This window comes from Austrofundulus limnaeus, unplaced genomic scaffold, assembly GCF_001266775.1.
Source record: "Austrofundulus limnaeus strain Quisiro unplaced genomic scaffold, Austrofundulus_limnaeus-1.0 Scaffold38, whole genome shotgun sequence".
NCBI classification, from domain to species: Eukaryota; Metazoa; Chordata; class Actinopteri; order Cyprinodontiformes; family Rivulidae; genus Austrofundulus; species Austrofundulus limnaeus.
This window is the reverse complement of record NW_013952440.1, coordinates 900536-916204: the sequence shown is the minus strand read 5'-3', so window position 1 is coordinate 916204 and position 15669 is coordinate 900536. Positions and strand designations below refer to the sequence as shown.

General features: G+C 42.0%; 1 protein-coding gene across 1 annotated transcript in view; it reads left to right on the top strand.

Moving 5' to 3' along the window:
• The window catches only part of myo15aa (myosin XVAa), a 68588-nt gene that overhangs the window by 10688 nt on the left and 42231 nt on the right, over positions 1–15669 (top strand). The window contains exons 2-5 of the mRNA XM_014006906.1: positions 13815–13897; positions 14096–14159; positions 14306–14415; positions 14698–14772. Of these exons, the coding sequence (XP_013862360.1) occupies positions 13815–13897; positions 14096–14159; positions 14306–14415; positions 14698–14772 (332 nt within the window). The remainder of the gene's footprint in view (positions 1–13814; positions 13898–14095; positions 14160–14305; positions 14416–14697; positions 14773–15669) is intronic.

The window sequence follows — 15669 nt, the reverse complement described above, 5'->3', positions numbered from 1 at the left end:
GATGGATGGATGGATGGCCATAATTATGTTGACAATAGGCTATTCTGCTTGAATTAGAGTTATAATTTTAAATGTAATAATTTAGACTAACAATATAAATTGTCCGTCCGGCTGGCTTATCTGGGATCGGGTGCGGGGGCAGCAGCAGGAGACCCCGCTCTCCCCAGTGACACTTCCAGCTCGTCCTGGGGGACTCAAGACGTTCCCAGGCCAGAGGGGATACATAATCCCTCCAGCGAGTGCTTGATTTTCTCCTAAGTGCCAGAAATATTTTGAAAACATTTTAAAATGCTTATTTCAAACCCGCATCTGAGACCACCTGCGACCTCGCAGCGCGGGGTGGGGGTGGGGGGTACGGTGCGCAACGGTGTGTCTTCTGAATAAATGAAAATGATTTAACGCAGTTGTTTATACTTTTAGCAGCTCTTTTTATTCCTCAGCTGAGCTGCTAAAAATGACAGATTTTCTTTTCTGGATCTCTGACAGACGGACTTCAATCTCTGAACTCGTAAAGTTTTTCTTTTTAATTTTCGCTGTCATTTTTAATGAATGGACACTTCCTTGTTTCTGAGGCAGGAAACGTAGCCTTATATGGTGTTTTGGGGTTGGTAATTATGCTAATCTCCTCTCGYGTGCACGAGCAGCTGATACGAATAGGTGTAATTCATTTACACACTTTTCCTGAAGATAGAAGAGTTTGTTGAATCTGACGTGACATGTTCGTACGAACCCTTCGTACGAACAAAGGTAAGAGAAATTTAGGATAAGAATACGAACATGTTTTTGCATGAGGCCCATTGTTCCCTATGTCTGTCTGTCCATCYATGAGACAGGAGGGTGTCCATGGTGTAAACACTTGAATGCCTAGAAAATCAGATTCTGGCTCCACATAAGATCTTATTTATATTCAAACCACTTCCCCCAATRAGTGATACTACTCTGATCATGGAACAGTTTGGATAGGCTGGTAGTCATCGACAGGTTAATTGTTCATATTGCAACTGAGTCTCATGTTTTTAAATATTCTTTAATGGAACTCAATGCCCATTTACAACATAGAAAGTGTCTTTGTCAGTCAAATTGACCTTTCACCCTGCCTCTTATCGGGTATTTAATAAACATATTCATGATTGTTGTGTGAATTCTCATGATTTAATATTGATTACTATAACAGTTTACTGACGGGAGTATTGAGTACTACTATACTATGTCAGGTACGCTTGTTCTAGTTTGCTCACATTATAAAATACTCAAACTAATTTCCTGCGTGCTGGACACCGAAAGGTGAAGGCAATTTTGTTTTTCTGAGTTCTTATTTGTGTGTCTTAACGAAAAGAATGTCATGAATCTCTGAACAAATAAAAAAAGTGCCTGAAAACGTTCAGGGAAAGGCCTCAGAAAACATGTAAATGTGACCAATCATATCAAAATGAGGATTAAGTCAAAATAACCTCACTACATTTTCAGATTCCTGGCTTTAAAAGCTACATTTTGATACCTGGATCATTCTATCATAAGTAAATCCATATAAATGACTTAATTTGCCTTGTTGGTTACAATAATACATAAATATTTGGTCTGAATCCTAATTTTATGTAATTTTAATGAATTTTTGATGTCCTTTTAAAGAGGAAACCTCAAATTATATTTGAATATTGAAATTACCTATCAAAAAAGAAAAAAAAACTTTGTTAACTCACATGGAAAGTCTCAAAATTTTAAGGAAGGTTTCCTCAAAATCAGTTTTTTTGTTGCTACTGCTCAAAAAAGGGCTTCAAAATTTTGATTTATGATTGTATTTCAGACAGTTCATTCAAATTATACATTGGTAAGGAATTTAGTCATTATGTTTTGGCAAAATGCAATTTTTGCAAATGTTTTAATCAAAACACTATATTTGCTTATCTCTCCTTATACCACTTTTAGACTTAATCCTCATTTCAATGTAATGGGTCACAAATGGGTATAACTCAGCCAATTTTTATGGATATTGATCTAAAATTGAATAGGGTTGTAGGTTAGAGTCATACCAAACATAAACTCAGTCTGTTTTTATAGAACATTATTTTCAAGGTTTGACCAAAATGGTTCCAAATCTGTCAATTCAACCTGGAAAGACTCAAACAAGACAGACTGGAATTAGGAGGTTTATTGACATGACTGGACCAACATGGTTATTGACATAAATGGCATTGGAGTTTGGCGCTCGCCTGGACCCCGGCAGAGGACGAGAGCGCTGAGTGAAGCTGAAAAATTGCCTGAAACTCTCAGACTGAAGAAGTCTCTTGGAGGAGAGACGAAACGTTTCATTAGAGAAGAACCCGTCCAGAAGACCTATACAATTTTTTTCTTTTTGATTTTTTACCTGGATTACTGAGATGCATCAGGACACCAGTTAATAATGAAATGTGAATGTTTGAGTGAGCCATACAAATCATCCGGACACAGCTGTGGACTGATTAGCTCTTTTAAAGTGCCTCCTACAGGCATCGGCTAAACAGTGCAGAGATCCCAGAAACACAAGTAACAAACCTCTTCACATCGTGACTCTGCCTAATGACATATGTTAAAGGGCAGCTAACTCTATACGGAGTCAAAATGTCTGACGTTTTTCCTCACCCTAATGCATAATCGCGGTTCTTAAATGTGATGTTTTAAACCAGGTATGTATCAGACTAAAAGCCTCCTGAGTGTGTGAAACCCTGGTCAAGAGTCCCACAACCCAGGCTGCACATAAAATCATCAATTAAATCAGAGATAACACACACACACAAAAACGCATAACTGTTCATCTAATAAAAGACTATACAATGTGTAGTATCTTTAAAGGACAGCAGTAAACCACCCCGATAAATTTCTTCACCTGCAAGGCGTAGAAAGTGTGAGAGTTTGGCTGAGCCTGCAAAGGCATAGAGAGGGTGAGGCCGTGCCTGTATGGAATGCGTAATGTCCATGTAGATTTGGCACCGCTAGCTTTCCATACACCTGCAAAGGCGTAGAGAGGGTGTGGCCATGACTGCAGAGGCATAGAGAGGGTGTGAAAACTTGCTTTTTTAAAATATATATCAAGACATATATATTGGAGACGAGCTGAACGGAAGTGACTGATTCGGTGACTCCAAGGTGGTTTAGAAATGGCTATGATATAATGCAAATGAGTAGCGTTTTCGAAAGGACTGAAGACGACATGGCTATTTGTTTATACGCCTGAGCAAGATGTGAGGCCCTTTGGAGTGYGGCCTGGAGAGGTGAGGATGGGTAAAGTGCAAGGTGAGAGCTATTGTGGCGCTCTAGGCTTTCCACAGAGAGCAGTCTAGCATGCGCGACTGAAAAGATGAATGAGACGTGGGAGGATACATCTTACCTAGGACGATCTGGGTGGGCGATAGCAAAGGAGGAGCCGAAAGGTCGAAGCGGCGGTTGGGAGGAGGAGGAGGGGGGCACCCYGCGCTGAAGGCCCAGGCGGAACGTGAGAGAAGCTGAGCTGAGGATGGGTGATCATTGATGGTCCAGTGAAACCAGAAGCAGGAGATCTGTGGTTCTGCCCRCTGTTGGAGGAGGCGAGGACTCCCTGCGGCGGGCAGGAAACGACAAGCGAAGCAACTTGAGATAATCCGAGGTTGGCRTTCAAACGCTGGAGGAATTCCCCTGAGACTGAGAAGTACGCTTTCACCGAGCAGGAGGAGGAAGTGGAGSTGGACTGGGTGCTCGAAGCAAAGATCAGTGGCCATTAATTGTTGTTGAACTTGGAATTTGGATTTTTTTTTTGGAAGACGTGACGAGGACTTGACGGTCAGCTGGCATGCAGACGGGGCGATTGGCGACTAGTATTTATGCACTGGCAGACAGGAGCTGATTGGATGAGGCTGGGATTGTGATTGGACACAGCTGAGCTTGAGATGTGGAGATAAGCGGGATCAAGTGAGGCCATAGTCTTCCAGAGTTGAATTTTTGTTTAAACTCCATTATAAGAGGATTTTAGTGGGAAAAGTGGCAGGTGATATGCTTTTCTTCATTAAATACTACAGGCTGTTAGGTCTGTTTGTCAAACATAAATATTTCTTATTTCAGGTGCTTAATACTGACTGGATTATAATTTGTGGACTTTGATCTGAATTTACAAAATCAGTGGTTATCATTGAAGTTTTAAATGATTGAACCTTAAAATCTCTATAAAGCAACATCAGTCAGAGGTATTTGGTACATGGTATTTCCAGATGTTGGGTCAGAGTTGAACCAGTCAGGAGTTTGTGTTTGATCCTCAGAGACAGACAGGTCTTTGGTGTGTTGGCAGTTGCTGGCGTTTCTCCCATCTGTCCCAGGATAGTCTGACAGCAAAGGTTAAGGCCTGAATTGAGCTTAAATGCTTGATGGAAACCTGAGTGAAACCATGTGTCTCATGTTCGGTCCTAAAGATGCTCTCACTCAGCCACATCACTCTTTCTCACTAGTACTTTAGTCCTTACAGTTTCCTCTGTTAAAAAAGAGCAGAAGTTCCTGTCCAGGCTAGACTAATGGCCACTTTTGCATTTTGTGTAGATGGTCAAAATGCATCGTTTTGAAAACAAAGCTCTCATATCCCACCTTCATTCTTACCTGTGAACCTATTATGCTGTCATCTTGCTGTGTTTAAATGGCTTGATATCAATCAATCAATCAATCAACCAATCAGTCAATCAATCAATCAATCAATCAATCAATCAATCAATCAATCAATCAATCAATCAATCAATCAATCAATCAATCAATCAATCTTTTGTACCAAGCCTGTGAGATTTATGCATATGCTCCACATCTTGTTTCCTGTTTTGGTGTATTTTTTTAAAATTTATTTAGTGTTTTGGTGTATTTTTGTGGCAATGTTACAACACCACATACAGTTCAGACATAGTATTTTATGTTGTTTTTGGCATTTCCATGTGGCTGAAGGCATTTCTAGAAATTGAAAAGAGATTTTGGGAATGGTCAGAGGGCCTCGCGTCTGTCAGTCTGCTTCAGGGTAGCTGTGGCCAATGTAGCTTACCATCATTAATGTGTGAATGGGTGAATGWYTGAAGTGCATTTTGGAGTCCAAAGTGTTTTGATAAGATGCTATGTAAGTTCAAGCTGTTTACCATGTACCATTTTGGAAAAACTGTTGTCATGCAATAAAGGAGTTTTTTTCCTTGCTAAATCAGTGTTTTTGATTATTTATTTCAAAATAAGTCTGGAATCTTCCTTCTTTGTTACCTTGATTTTTGTCACACCTGCAGTCTTTTTTGTAGGATACTCTATTGTTCCTGTCAAAAGTTASACTGTGGCTGGCAGTTACTGAATTATGCTGTTGCCTCTACCTGTCTTACTCAGATATTCTCCTCTATCAGCCATGGGTCACTGAGTGTGTCTGCTGAAAGCATGTTGTGAGGGATTGGCATGCAGAGAAAGCAGCACTCACTCATTGTTCCATTATGCCGCTCCCATTATCTGTCGCCATCTTTGGTTTCTGCTTTTCACCCTGGGTTTCACTCACTTTCATGTTTACAATATCCAGTACAGATATGYTTTCAATTAGCTAATGCCATCCTGTACAGCTGTCTTTCCCCTTTCCCAACATCTCAGTCATTTTTTAAAATTTTGTCCTGTTTGTTCCTTTATATATAGAAACTATGATGACGCACACAATGTAATATAGGTAATCTACACGCTTCTGTTTTTGAAAACATTTGTTTTCCTTTTTGGTTGCTCCTTTCTGCAGGAGTCACCACAACAAGCAAACTTGCACATTAGATCTGTTTTATATATAATGTCCATCATGATGCAACCTGGGTTTTAATCTGAAGCCTCAGAATTACGAGACCACGGCTTCAGCTTTTTAAAGTCTGTTTTATTTTTATTTTTAATTTTTTTTTACCTTTGACTCCATCTTGTTTGTTTCCTGGAGAGACAGGGGTGGGGTTAACTCATTGTGATATATTTAGAGAAGCCGGTGATGAATGTTTCATCTGTGCTGCGTAGGAAGAACATGGGGCAGCCATTAAACATTCATATCTGCCACTGAGATGACCTCCTGGAATATCAGCCCATCATCAATGAATTAACATCAGACCATTGTCAAAGAGTAAACGTCAGAGAAAAATCTCAATGAATTTGCAACCACGTGTTATTTCTGAACTTCTGCAGCAACACACCTCAACATGTATTTACATTATTTCTTTAAGTTTGGCAGCCATTTATAATGTTGAAAATATGGCAATGCATAATATATTAGGAAGGCTAACTATTTTTTGGGATTTGCTTTAGGCTAATGTTGAAGTTGTTAAATTTAAACTACAAGATGCTTAAATAAATATACCTAACATTAGGAGGACTTTGACATTATTAATGTGAGCTACTGATTAAAGCTTTCTTTCAATATTTCAGGTTCTAATATCTGTAAAATTGAAAGAAACTTTAAAGTTTGAGTCAAAAATGTGCATATTCTTCTAAATTAGAAAGAGGAAAATAGATTAAAGATTTTGCTTTTTAATGTATAATAGAATGCATCACTTTCAGCTGTGGTCCACACATCTTTATCTTTTGGCTCAGAGCAGCGTTTCCTCTCAGACACAGTTTAGCAACAGCTCAGCCAGTGTGCATTATTCATACACAGGTGAACTGGTAGATAGAGTTACCCCGAGCGAGTACAGCCATTCTATTAAGGTCCCCTTTGCAGCGATAACAGGGGAATACTCACCCTGATTGCACCTTACACACACAGACCACACTTGTGCTCATTTTAGATTTCAAATGTGCCGAGCCGAGCAGAAGACGAGGTGTCAAAGTCAGGAAAACAGAGGGAAAATTTCAGTTGCCAGATRGTGATGCAGAAGGTCGCAGGAGGTCACAAAGCCAAGATGACGTGGATGTGGGAGGATACAGCTTYGGGTGTAAGCCACATGCAGGCTCATTCTCAGACAAAAGGAACACCGGGACTCACACCATCGTGCTCACGCTGGTACTCCTCGTTGGAGGGACATGCTGCCAAAGTTGGTGCGGCCGCCAAGATGAGGACTCCCTGCCGGACTCACAAGATGAACTAACAATGGGGCGCGCACAAAGGACTACACAGACTCTGTCATTGGGATATCAGGATCATTTATTCACTGAGTGACCCTGGAAGTTACTTACAAACCTATTGTGGATACTAAGTTTTAAGGAACATCAGGGACAAGCTCTGCACTAGAAAGCGACAAGTTGATCATCTGTGAAGACACTAATATACATTATGTATATATAAATATATATATATTTATACTTTTTGGTGTAGATATAACATTTGAAATTAATTTAATTTGTTTTCAAACTACTTTAAAGTTTTCTTCATTATACAAACAGGCAATAACAGACCCTTTTTGTAAGGTTTAAAGGTGTTCTGTAATGTGAGCAACACCGATGGCTGTGATTCTGACTCCACTACTAGATCGGGTTTTGAGGGACTGTGGTTTGGGTTAGTCTCAGTGTGCACTGTAAAACTACTGGCTTGGGACAGAGTGCACTTTGGTCTGTTTTTTTTTTTTTTTTTTTTTTTTTTTTTTTGTGGCGAGTCAAAGCGACAGATCAAATGGAGGAAGAAGGAAAGAAGACTTAAGCTCAACTGAAAATGAGAAGATGTTACTATCAGAATGGTTACACCTAAGGATACACATCGACTTTTCCACCTTGCTTTTTCACACCTTTGGAAAGTCTTTCTTGTTTAGAATGACTTGAATCAGGAGACATCATGCCACCCAAAAAAGGTGATTCCAAAGCAGCTGCCAAGAAAGGCAAGTCTGAGGAGCCAAAGAAAGGAGGAAAAGATGATAAGAAAGGAGGAAAAGATGACAAAAAGGGGGGTAAAAAGACAGAAGAGCCACCATCAAAGGGTAAAGGGAAGGATGATGGAAAGAAGGGTAAAGGAAAGAAGCCTGTCAGTGAGTCGGAAGAGGGGTCAGAGGAGGAAGAAGAGGAGGTGCAGAGTGAGGAAGAGGAAAGTGGAAGTGAAGAAGAAGTGGCAACCAAAAAGGCTGCAAAGCATGATAAAGGAAAAGGAAAAGCAGCTCTTAAAGGTGCATCCAAAGCTATGGCTATGAAAGCTCCCCCAAAACGCTCAACTCGGAATGAGGAAGAGGATGAAGAGAAGCCACAGGGGAAAAAAGGCATGAATGCAGTAAATCTAAAAAATATGAGCAATGTCCAAATCAAAGGAGCATCTAAGGCCATGATGGGCTTTGCTGCAGAAGCGCAGAAAAAGAACTTAGGTGGAGCAAAACCAGAAATGAAAATAGATGCACGGTCTCACCTTAAAGGAGCCTCTAAAGTCCTTTCGGGCATTACTGGAAAGGCCTCTCCTTTTAGCTTACCCTCTAAACAACAGCCGGAGAAAGCTAAACCAAAGCGAAACCTGAAAAGCACCTCTCGGCTCTTTCTGCGAATTTCCAAAAAAAAGAAACCCAATACTGGTAGTAAGGCCCTTCTTGGCAACAATAAGCTCTTTGCTGGCTTTGGTGGAAAACTGGGCTCTGGTGACAAAAAACCAGGCCTGTCTGGTTTCAGTTTGTTTGGTAAAAAAGATGACACTGCTAAAGAAAACAAAAAGTCTTTCAACCTATCCAACTTAGGAGGTAAGGGTAAAATGGCAACAGAGGCAAAAGGRTTAGGAGGGAAGTTCAAAGGAATGTTTGGAAAAAAGAAAACAGGACCATCATTTAAGACAAAAAGCTTGATGGTAGGAAGGATGGCTGCAACAACCAATTGGTTGACAGGCAGATTTCTGTCTTCTAAAGGCCAAGGTCACCTTGGGGCACGGGCAGGAAGGCGAGGAAGAAAAAGCCTACCATTCGCCAACGGGGGCACAAGAGGGAGACAAACACATTATTACAATGGGGCCTATGAGTACGATGATGACTATGGGTATGAAGATGACTATAGCAGATGGAGACATAGAGGCTATGACCCAAATGATCCTTACAGAGATCAAATGTTCTATGATGATGATGAAGAATGGGAGGATGAAATTGGTTATTATGATAATGAAGGCAACTTCTACTATGATGATGAGTTTTACTGTGATGACATAGATAACTATGGTTACCCCTATGGTTATTACGATGATGAACATGAAGAGTACTATGACAGGGAAGGAGAAGAGTATTATTATGGTGAAGATGGAATGCTGTATTCTGTAGAACCAGAGCTGTATGGTTATTATGGTGATGGTATGAATGGCATGTATGACCCATATGATCCAGAGCTCTATGATGATTATTTTGACTACAACATGGTTTCGAATTATGGCAACTCATATGGCATGATGAGCAACAGCTATGATTTTATTTCAGGTCTCTACAATGACCCAATGCTGACAAATCCACAGACTAGTCCCATTTACAATCCGTATCAGCAACATGCGCTCATGACTAGGCTTGATCCAGCCCAGCAACATGTATTCATGAATGCTGGACTAGATCCAGCCCAGCAACATGTATTCATGAACACTGGACTAGATCCAGCCCAGCAACATGTATTCATGAACACTGGACTAGATCCAATCCAACAACATTTGTTTATGAATTCTGGGCTTGATCAATCCCAGCAACATGTATTCACAAACACTGGACTAGATCCAGCCCAGCAACATGTAATAATGAACGCTGGGCTAGATCCAGCCCAGCAACATGTGTTCATGAACACTGGGCTGAATCCAGCTGAAACAGGACAACTGTATGGACAGGAACAGCAGTCTTTTCAACCAGCTGAGCCATTTTCACAGGAGCAGTTCAGAGTCCCAAGGCCCCAGGTCATGCTATTTGGAAAAGACAGACTAGAAGTGGAAACTTTACCACCACCACATCCACTTTCTCGTCCTTCCTCTCCAATGTTCCCTTTATCCTCCCCAGCTCTGGCTCTCAATAATCAACAATTTATGCCAGATATGCAATATGAGCAACCCATCCCCACATACCTTCCCACACAGACCCCTTACCCCATTGACATGAACCAACAATTTGCTTTCATTCCTCCGGGACATGCTCCATTGACAACAGCTATGAGCAATCATCAGGACTACCTTCCTCCTCTTCAGCCAGCAAACCCTCCTCTTTCTATTCATCCCAATCACTTATCCCCATCTCCCCTACCACCTCAGTTTTCCTCTCAGGTGTTTCAAGCACCCCTTCCTCAAGACCCACAGATACTTCAGTTGGGTCAAATTTCACCAATGCAACAACCGATGCATTCACCATTGCATTCACCAATGGTGTCACCCATGCCAGTGAGAAAAATGGGTCCTCTTGCATCTCCACAGTTATCGCTAAGGCCAGTATCAGTTAGAGTACAGGCACCACCCCACTTCTCACCACATCCAATGGACCTCCAACCAGACATCCAGTCAGACCCCCACTTCTCTCCTCGCTTACACAATCGGAGGCTCAATCACAGGGCCTCAGTGGTAGGCCAAAGACAAGGATTTCCACTTGAGAGGCAAATAATATCAAGCCCCCCACCTTCCCCACCCTTCTATAGAAGAGGGTTGTCAGTAAGAGCTCAGCCATCTCCAGCACGTGGCCGGAGAGAATTTGGGTTGCGTAGAGGTCCCTCGTTAGCCAGACCCCCATCCCCACTTTCCAGTCCATTGGCTTCACCACGACAATCAATAAGAAAAAGACGAAGTCCACCATCTTCTCCAAGACTTTCTTTTAGACAGCAACCCCCTCCAGACGCAGTGCCTCTGTCACCTACCAGACCACATTTGTTTAAAGGGAGGAAACAGACATCTATGATGAGACGTTCCCCTTCTCCACCACTGYCATCTCCACAGAGACGGAGCCCACCTCAGCCCGAACGATCTCATTCCCCTCCACATTCTTTCCGACCTTTTTCTCCTCGTCATCCTTCCTCTCCTTCACCATCTCATGTCTCCGCTAGACCCTTTCCCACTCGCTCCTCTACTCGCAGGCTGAGAGGTGGTCCTGGAGCAAGAAGCCCCGTGCCTATGGGAGCTGTGAAACCCTCTCCAGCTAACCCTTATTTACAAAGACATAGTAGACATGGGCCCCGTGTCACTCAGCAAGTAGCCCCATTTAGGTCCTCAATTCACAGTGGTCCAGCCTCTCCTACAAGACAAATAGAGTCTGTAGCTGGAACACCTATGTTAGCCAGAGTTGGCTCCCGGCCTACAGGGTTAAGAGAAACCAAACGAATTAGTACTGCCCAAAGAGGCTTTCACAGACCTGTAGGTCGGGGGCAGCCCTTAGTGCGAATGTCCAGAAACCAACCCTCACTTCAGTCAAGGCAGTCATTCACAAGTCCTGCAGCAGTATCTCCTATTCCTCCACAGCAATCCCTAAAACACAGTGGTCCCATTTCTCCCCAGCCATCAATTCGTAGGCTTCAGAGTAGACCTCCATCTCCCCATCCTCTACAGCGTGCATCACCTTTGCCTTCTCGTTCTGCTTCTCCCATGTTTCATCCATCTCACCCATCTTCTCCCTTGCCTCACAGACCAGTGAGTCCTCGTGGCCTGGGACCAACATCTTTTCAGTCTGCAGTGCCTCACTCAAATCTTCCCCATGATGCTCTCCCACTATCACATAGCATCAGTCAATATGACTACACAATGATGGAACCAGGCTCATCCCCAATGCTTACAAATGCTTTACCAAGTTCTCAGGGTTTAGGCTCTCCTTTCCCTCCTTCCATTCCTTATTCCAACAGTGCTTATGCCTCTCCTTTACATAGACCTACATCCCTCCACATGCAGCAAGAGGTTTATCCTCAAACCCTTCCTCAACAAGTACCATTGTCTCCTAATCTGGGGCATAGACTCCAGAATCCTTACCTTCAAAATGCTGGCAACACCATGCCTTTACAGATGAGCCCTTCCCCTGTACCTGGAACACAGGGAGAGGAATTAACTAATGTTCACGAGACACAGATGGTGGACCCATATGGCACATTAGGTCTTTCCAATGCTTTGATGCAAAACTCCAGACTACGCAGTGCCTCCTATTCATCTCCTCTGCAACGCAATGCCAACCTTTACACAACTGTTCTGTCTCCTACTCAAACAGCAATCTCTCCAGTCCAGTCTCCTATCTCCTCTCCACACTTATCGTCTGCCATGCTTAGCTCTCAGCTACGAAATGCTTCCTTTGCATCCCCTATACAGCAACACCTCTCCCCCACATCTCCTGTGTTGCCTGCTCCTCCTTCCACTACGCCTCAACAAGGAGGTGTCAGAGGTGTCTCTCCACTTTTCTCTGGTGGACTTAGAACTTCCCAGATCCAGGGATCAATGTTCAAACTGCCAAGTGGCACTCTGACAATGTCCAGGGACCCCGTGGAACTTCCTGGTGAAACAAATGGTGGAGGAGGTATTGGTAATGGAAGACTGTCACCCTCTGTTCTCTCCAATGCCCTGCAGAACCCAGGTCTACGTCAGGCCACCTATAGACTACCTGATGGCTCACTAGTGACCAGGCATGAAGCTCCTGAACCTCAGTCTACCTCTTTACTGTCCTCTGCACTTCTGAACCCCAATGTGCGTAAAGCAACCTACCGGTTGCCAGATGGAACTTTGGTTACAAGAAATGAGCCAGTCCCTGAGCCTTCCTCTCCTTTCCTCTCATCAGCTATTCTCAATGCAAATGTTCGAAAGGCTTCTTATCGATTACCAGATGGTTCATTTCTAAAAGGTCCAGGAGAGAAAACAGAGAGTGCTGACAATGCAGGCTCCTCACTCGGGCTTTCCAGTGCCCTGATGAATGCAAATCTTCGCAAGGCAAAGTTTCAGCTTCCAGAAGGATCGTCTCTTTTTTCACGAAATCAAAATCAAAGTCCTTCAAATCCCCTCCTTTCTGGTGCTTTGTTGAACAGCAACATCCGTGGTGCTTCTTACAACCTCCCAAACACATCATTGTTGAGGCAGCGGGGATCTGCTGACACTTCGGAACCAYGCTCACTTGATCTTTCTAATGCTCTCCGTAACCCAAACATAAAATCTTCAACGTACCGTCTGCCAGATGGAACTCTCATGACCCGCTCCCAGAAAGCTTCTTCACCCCAATCACTTGACCTGTCGAATGCTTTATCAAAGAACCCAAACCTTCGTGGGGCCAAATACCGCCTCCCTGATGGTAATATCATGACAAGACTTGGTGCCCCTAGCAGTCCTCAACAACGCTCGCTTAACCTCTCTGGTGCTTTGCAGAGCTCTCACCTCCAGCGGGGCTCTTTCCGCTTGTCCTCATATGCTGTGGTTTCCCCACAAATCCAGGGATCTGGTCCTGATCAACACTGGGCACAAGGATCTGAAGTAGGAAATATGCAAGATATGGATGTGTGGGGGGCAGAGAGAGTTCTCCCCCATGGGACAGTGCAGAACCTCAATAAGTGGTCCATGTACAGAGACGGAGAGCTCCCAGACCCTCAGACTTTAACTAGACAGAGAAATGTGGGAGAAGAACCAGGGGAGTGGAATCTCAACAGGGAGGGGGAACCACAGGGGGACTGGTTTGACAAGGTAATAGTAAAATCAAACATTTTAAATATCCACAACAGCTGAACTGTAAATAAGTGGAAAAACTAGTACACATTATTGGTATTCAGTTGATGATGTTTGGAGGTGAAGAAGTCTCTAGCCACAAAACAAGAAGATATTTTTAAAACATTGATGATGACAGATTAAAAAAATATCCTGGTAATAAAAACATTATACACCTAAAAAAGAACAACATATTTTACCTTTATTTTTAAGTGAATGTGTGTAAGTGTTTATTTTTTTCATGAATGCACCTTTGTGTTTGTATGTTTCGTTTTAGATGTACGTAATCAGAAGCATGTCCACAATAGCTGAAAGGGAGTTCAGAGTGGAAGATGGCATGGAAGATATGACACAATTAGAGTAAGTACAAAAAAATCAAGTATCATCATGTATTCAAAATTTTATCACAAGTGTTTATGATTCAGAAGTTTACTTCTGGCTATAGATTAATCACTAAGGTGAATTAATGCATTTGTTTAAAACATGCAGCTGAATAAATGCAACAATGTATTATTGCTAAAACATCTGAGCTGCTCTAAAATAGTCCTTTTTTTCTAGTGAGTTGCATGAAGGAGCTGTACTTCTGAACATAAGAAGAAGGTTTGAGAGAGAGCTCATTTATGTAAGTAATCAAATTATACTTTTAGGCAAACATAAAGTGACTGGTTTTAGGTTAGTCTAGGAATGATTCAGTGAATCATTTTGGCTCTGTTTGCTTACTTTTATGTGAGTTCATTTTTATTGCACTTTGTTCATATTTTTTTCCAGACATACATAGGTAGTATTCTGGTATCTGTGAATCCATATAAAATGTACAACATTTATGGGACGGACATGGTTCTGCTGTACAAGAGGCGTGCTCTCGGAGAGAACCCTCCGTAAGTCATATTCACTCAAACTGAGGAAAAAGTGTGTTGCGCAAAACGGAAAATGAAAGTTGAATTTACTGTCCATTTTAAGCACAGTTTAGAACTTCAATGAATATTTGTCTATGTTAAATATATCCACAGGGAAGGCTTTTTTGGTCACTAGAAATGACCTGTACCCATTTTCAATGCAGCAACTAAAATAAAAAAGGACTACAATCTGATGCTTCATGTGACAAGCTGTGACCCAATAAGAGTTCAAAAAACTTTAGACGTTTTCTTGTTGTATTACAGGCATTTGTTTGCCATAGCAAATGCTGCCTACACCAAAATGATGGATGCCAAACAAAACCAAGTCATAATAATCAGGTATGGGATGCAATTTGTTCTTCTAGCACTCAGTATTTTTCACATGACAATTTTAGCAAATGAATCATTATACTATTTTCTTTTGCAAAAAATAAAATCACGATCAATTGAAAGATTTTTATAAGTTGTTTATCTTTTGCACTAGCAGTTTTATGAGTATTTGTCCTGGGTTACAGGCCTAGGAAAGGAATGAAAAAATTCATGTTAGATGGCTATTCTGGCAGAAATAACAGAATATTCATACCTGATGTGATACACTCCGAACTAGAAGTGTAATAGTTAGCTGTTTGTGCTTGTATATGGCCATAAAATTCTGTGTACAGTAAATACATGTGTAAAGTTACACTGTTGACAGTGGAAGGAGTTTTACTGGTGTTATTTGAAGACAAGCAGCAATTCATTCATCTATAGGCTTTTCTCTGACTAGCTCTTTCAGAATTAGGCTGTTTCTGTAAACTGAGGTCATTAAAAGAACTATCCTACTGGGTATAAAGGTTAATAACCTTTCTTGGTCTTTGGTCCCCAGGACTACTGGTCCTGACAAAGTAGGTGTTTATAAAAAGCTCCTTGAAACAGTAACAAAAACCAGGTACCTACAGTAAAAAAGAAATTGTTCTTTACTCAGCTGTAGAACTATATTGTACATCCACAGACTTGGACACATATGAGTGTCTGGACTGAAAACAGTGATCTAATACACAAACAAATCTAGACAAGCACAAAGTGTCACACACCTGGAAAACTCTAGCCATACTAGGAAGGAGACACCTGTAAGGGAAGCCCAGCCAGGTCTGGACCACAAGCAGATTGTGTTTCTGAGGTCTGAGGGTTTGTGCGTGTGTGTGTATGTGTATGTGTGTGTGTGTGTGTGTGTGTGTGTGTGTGTGTGTGTGTGTG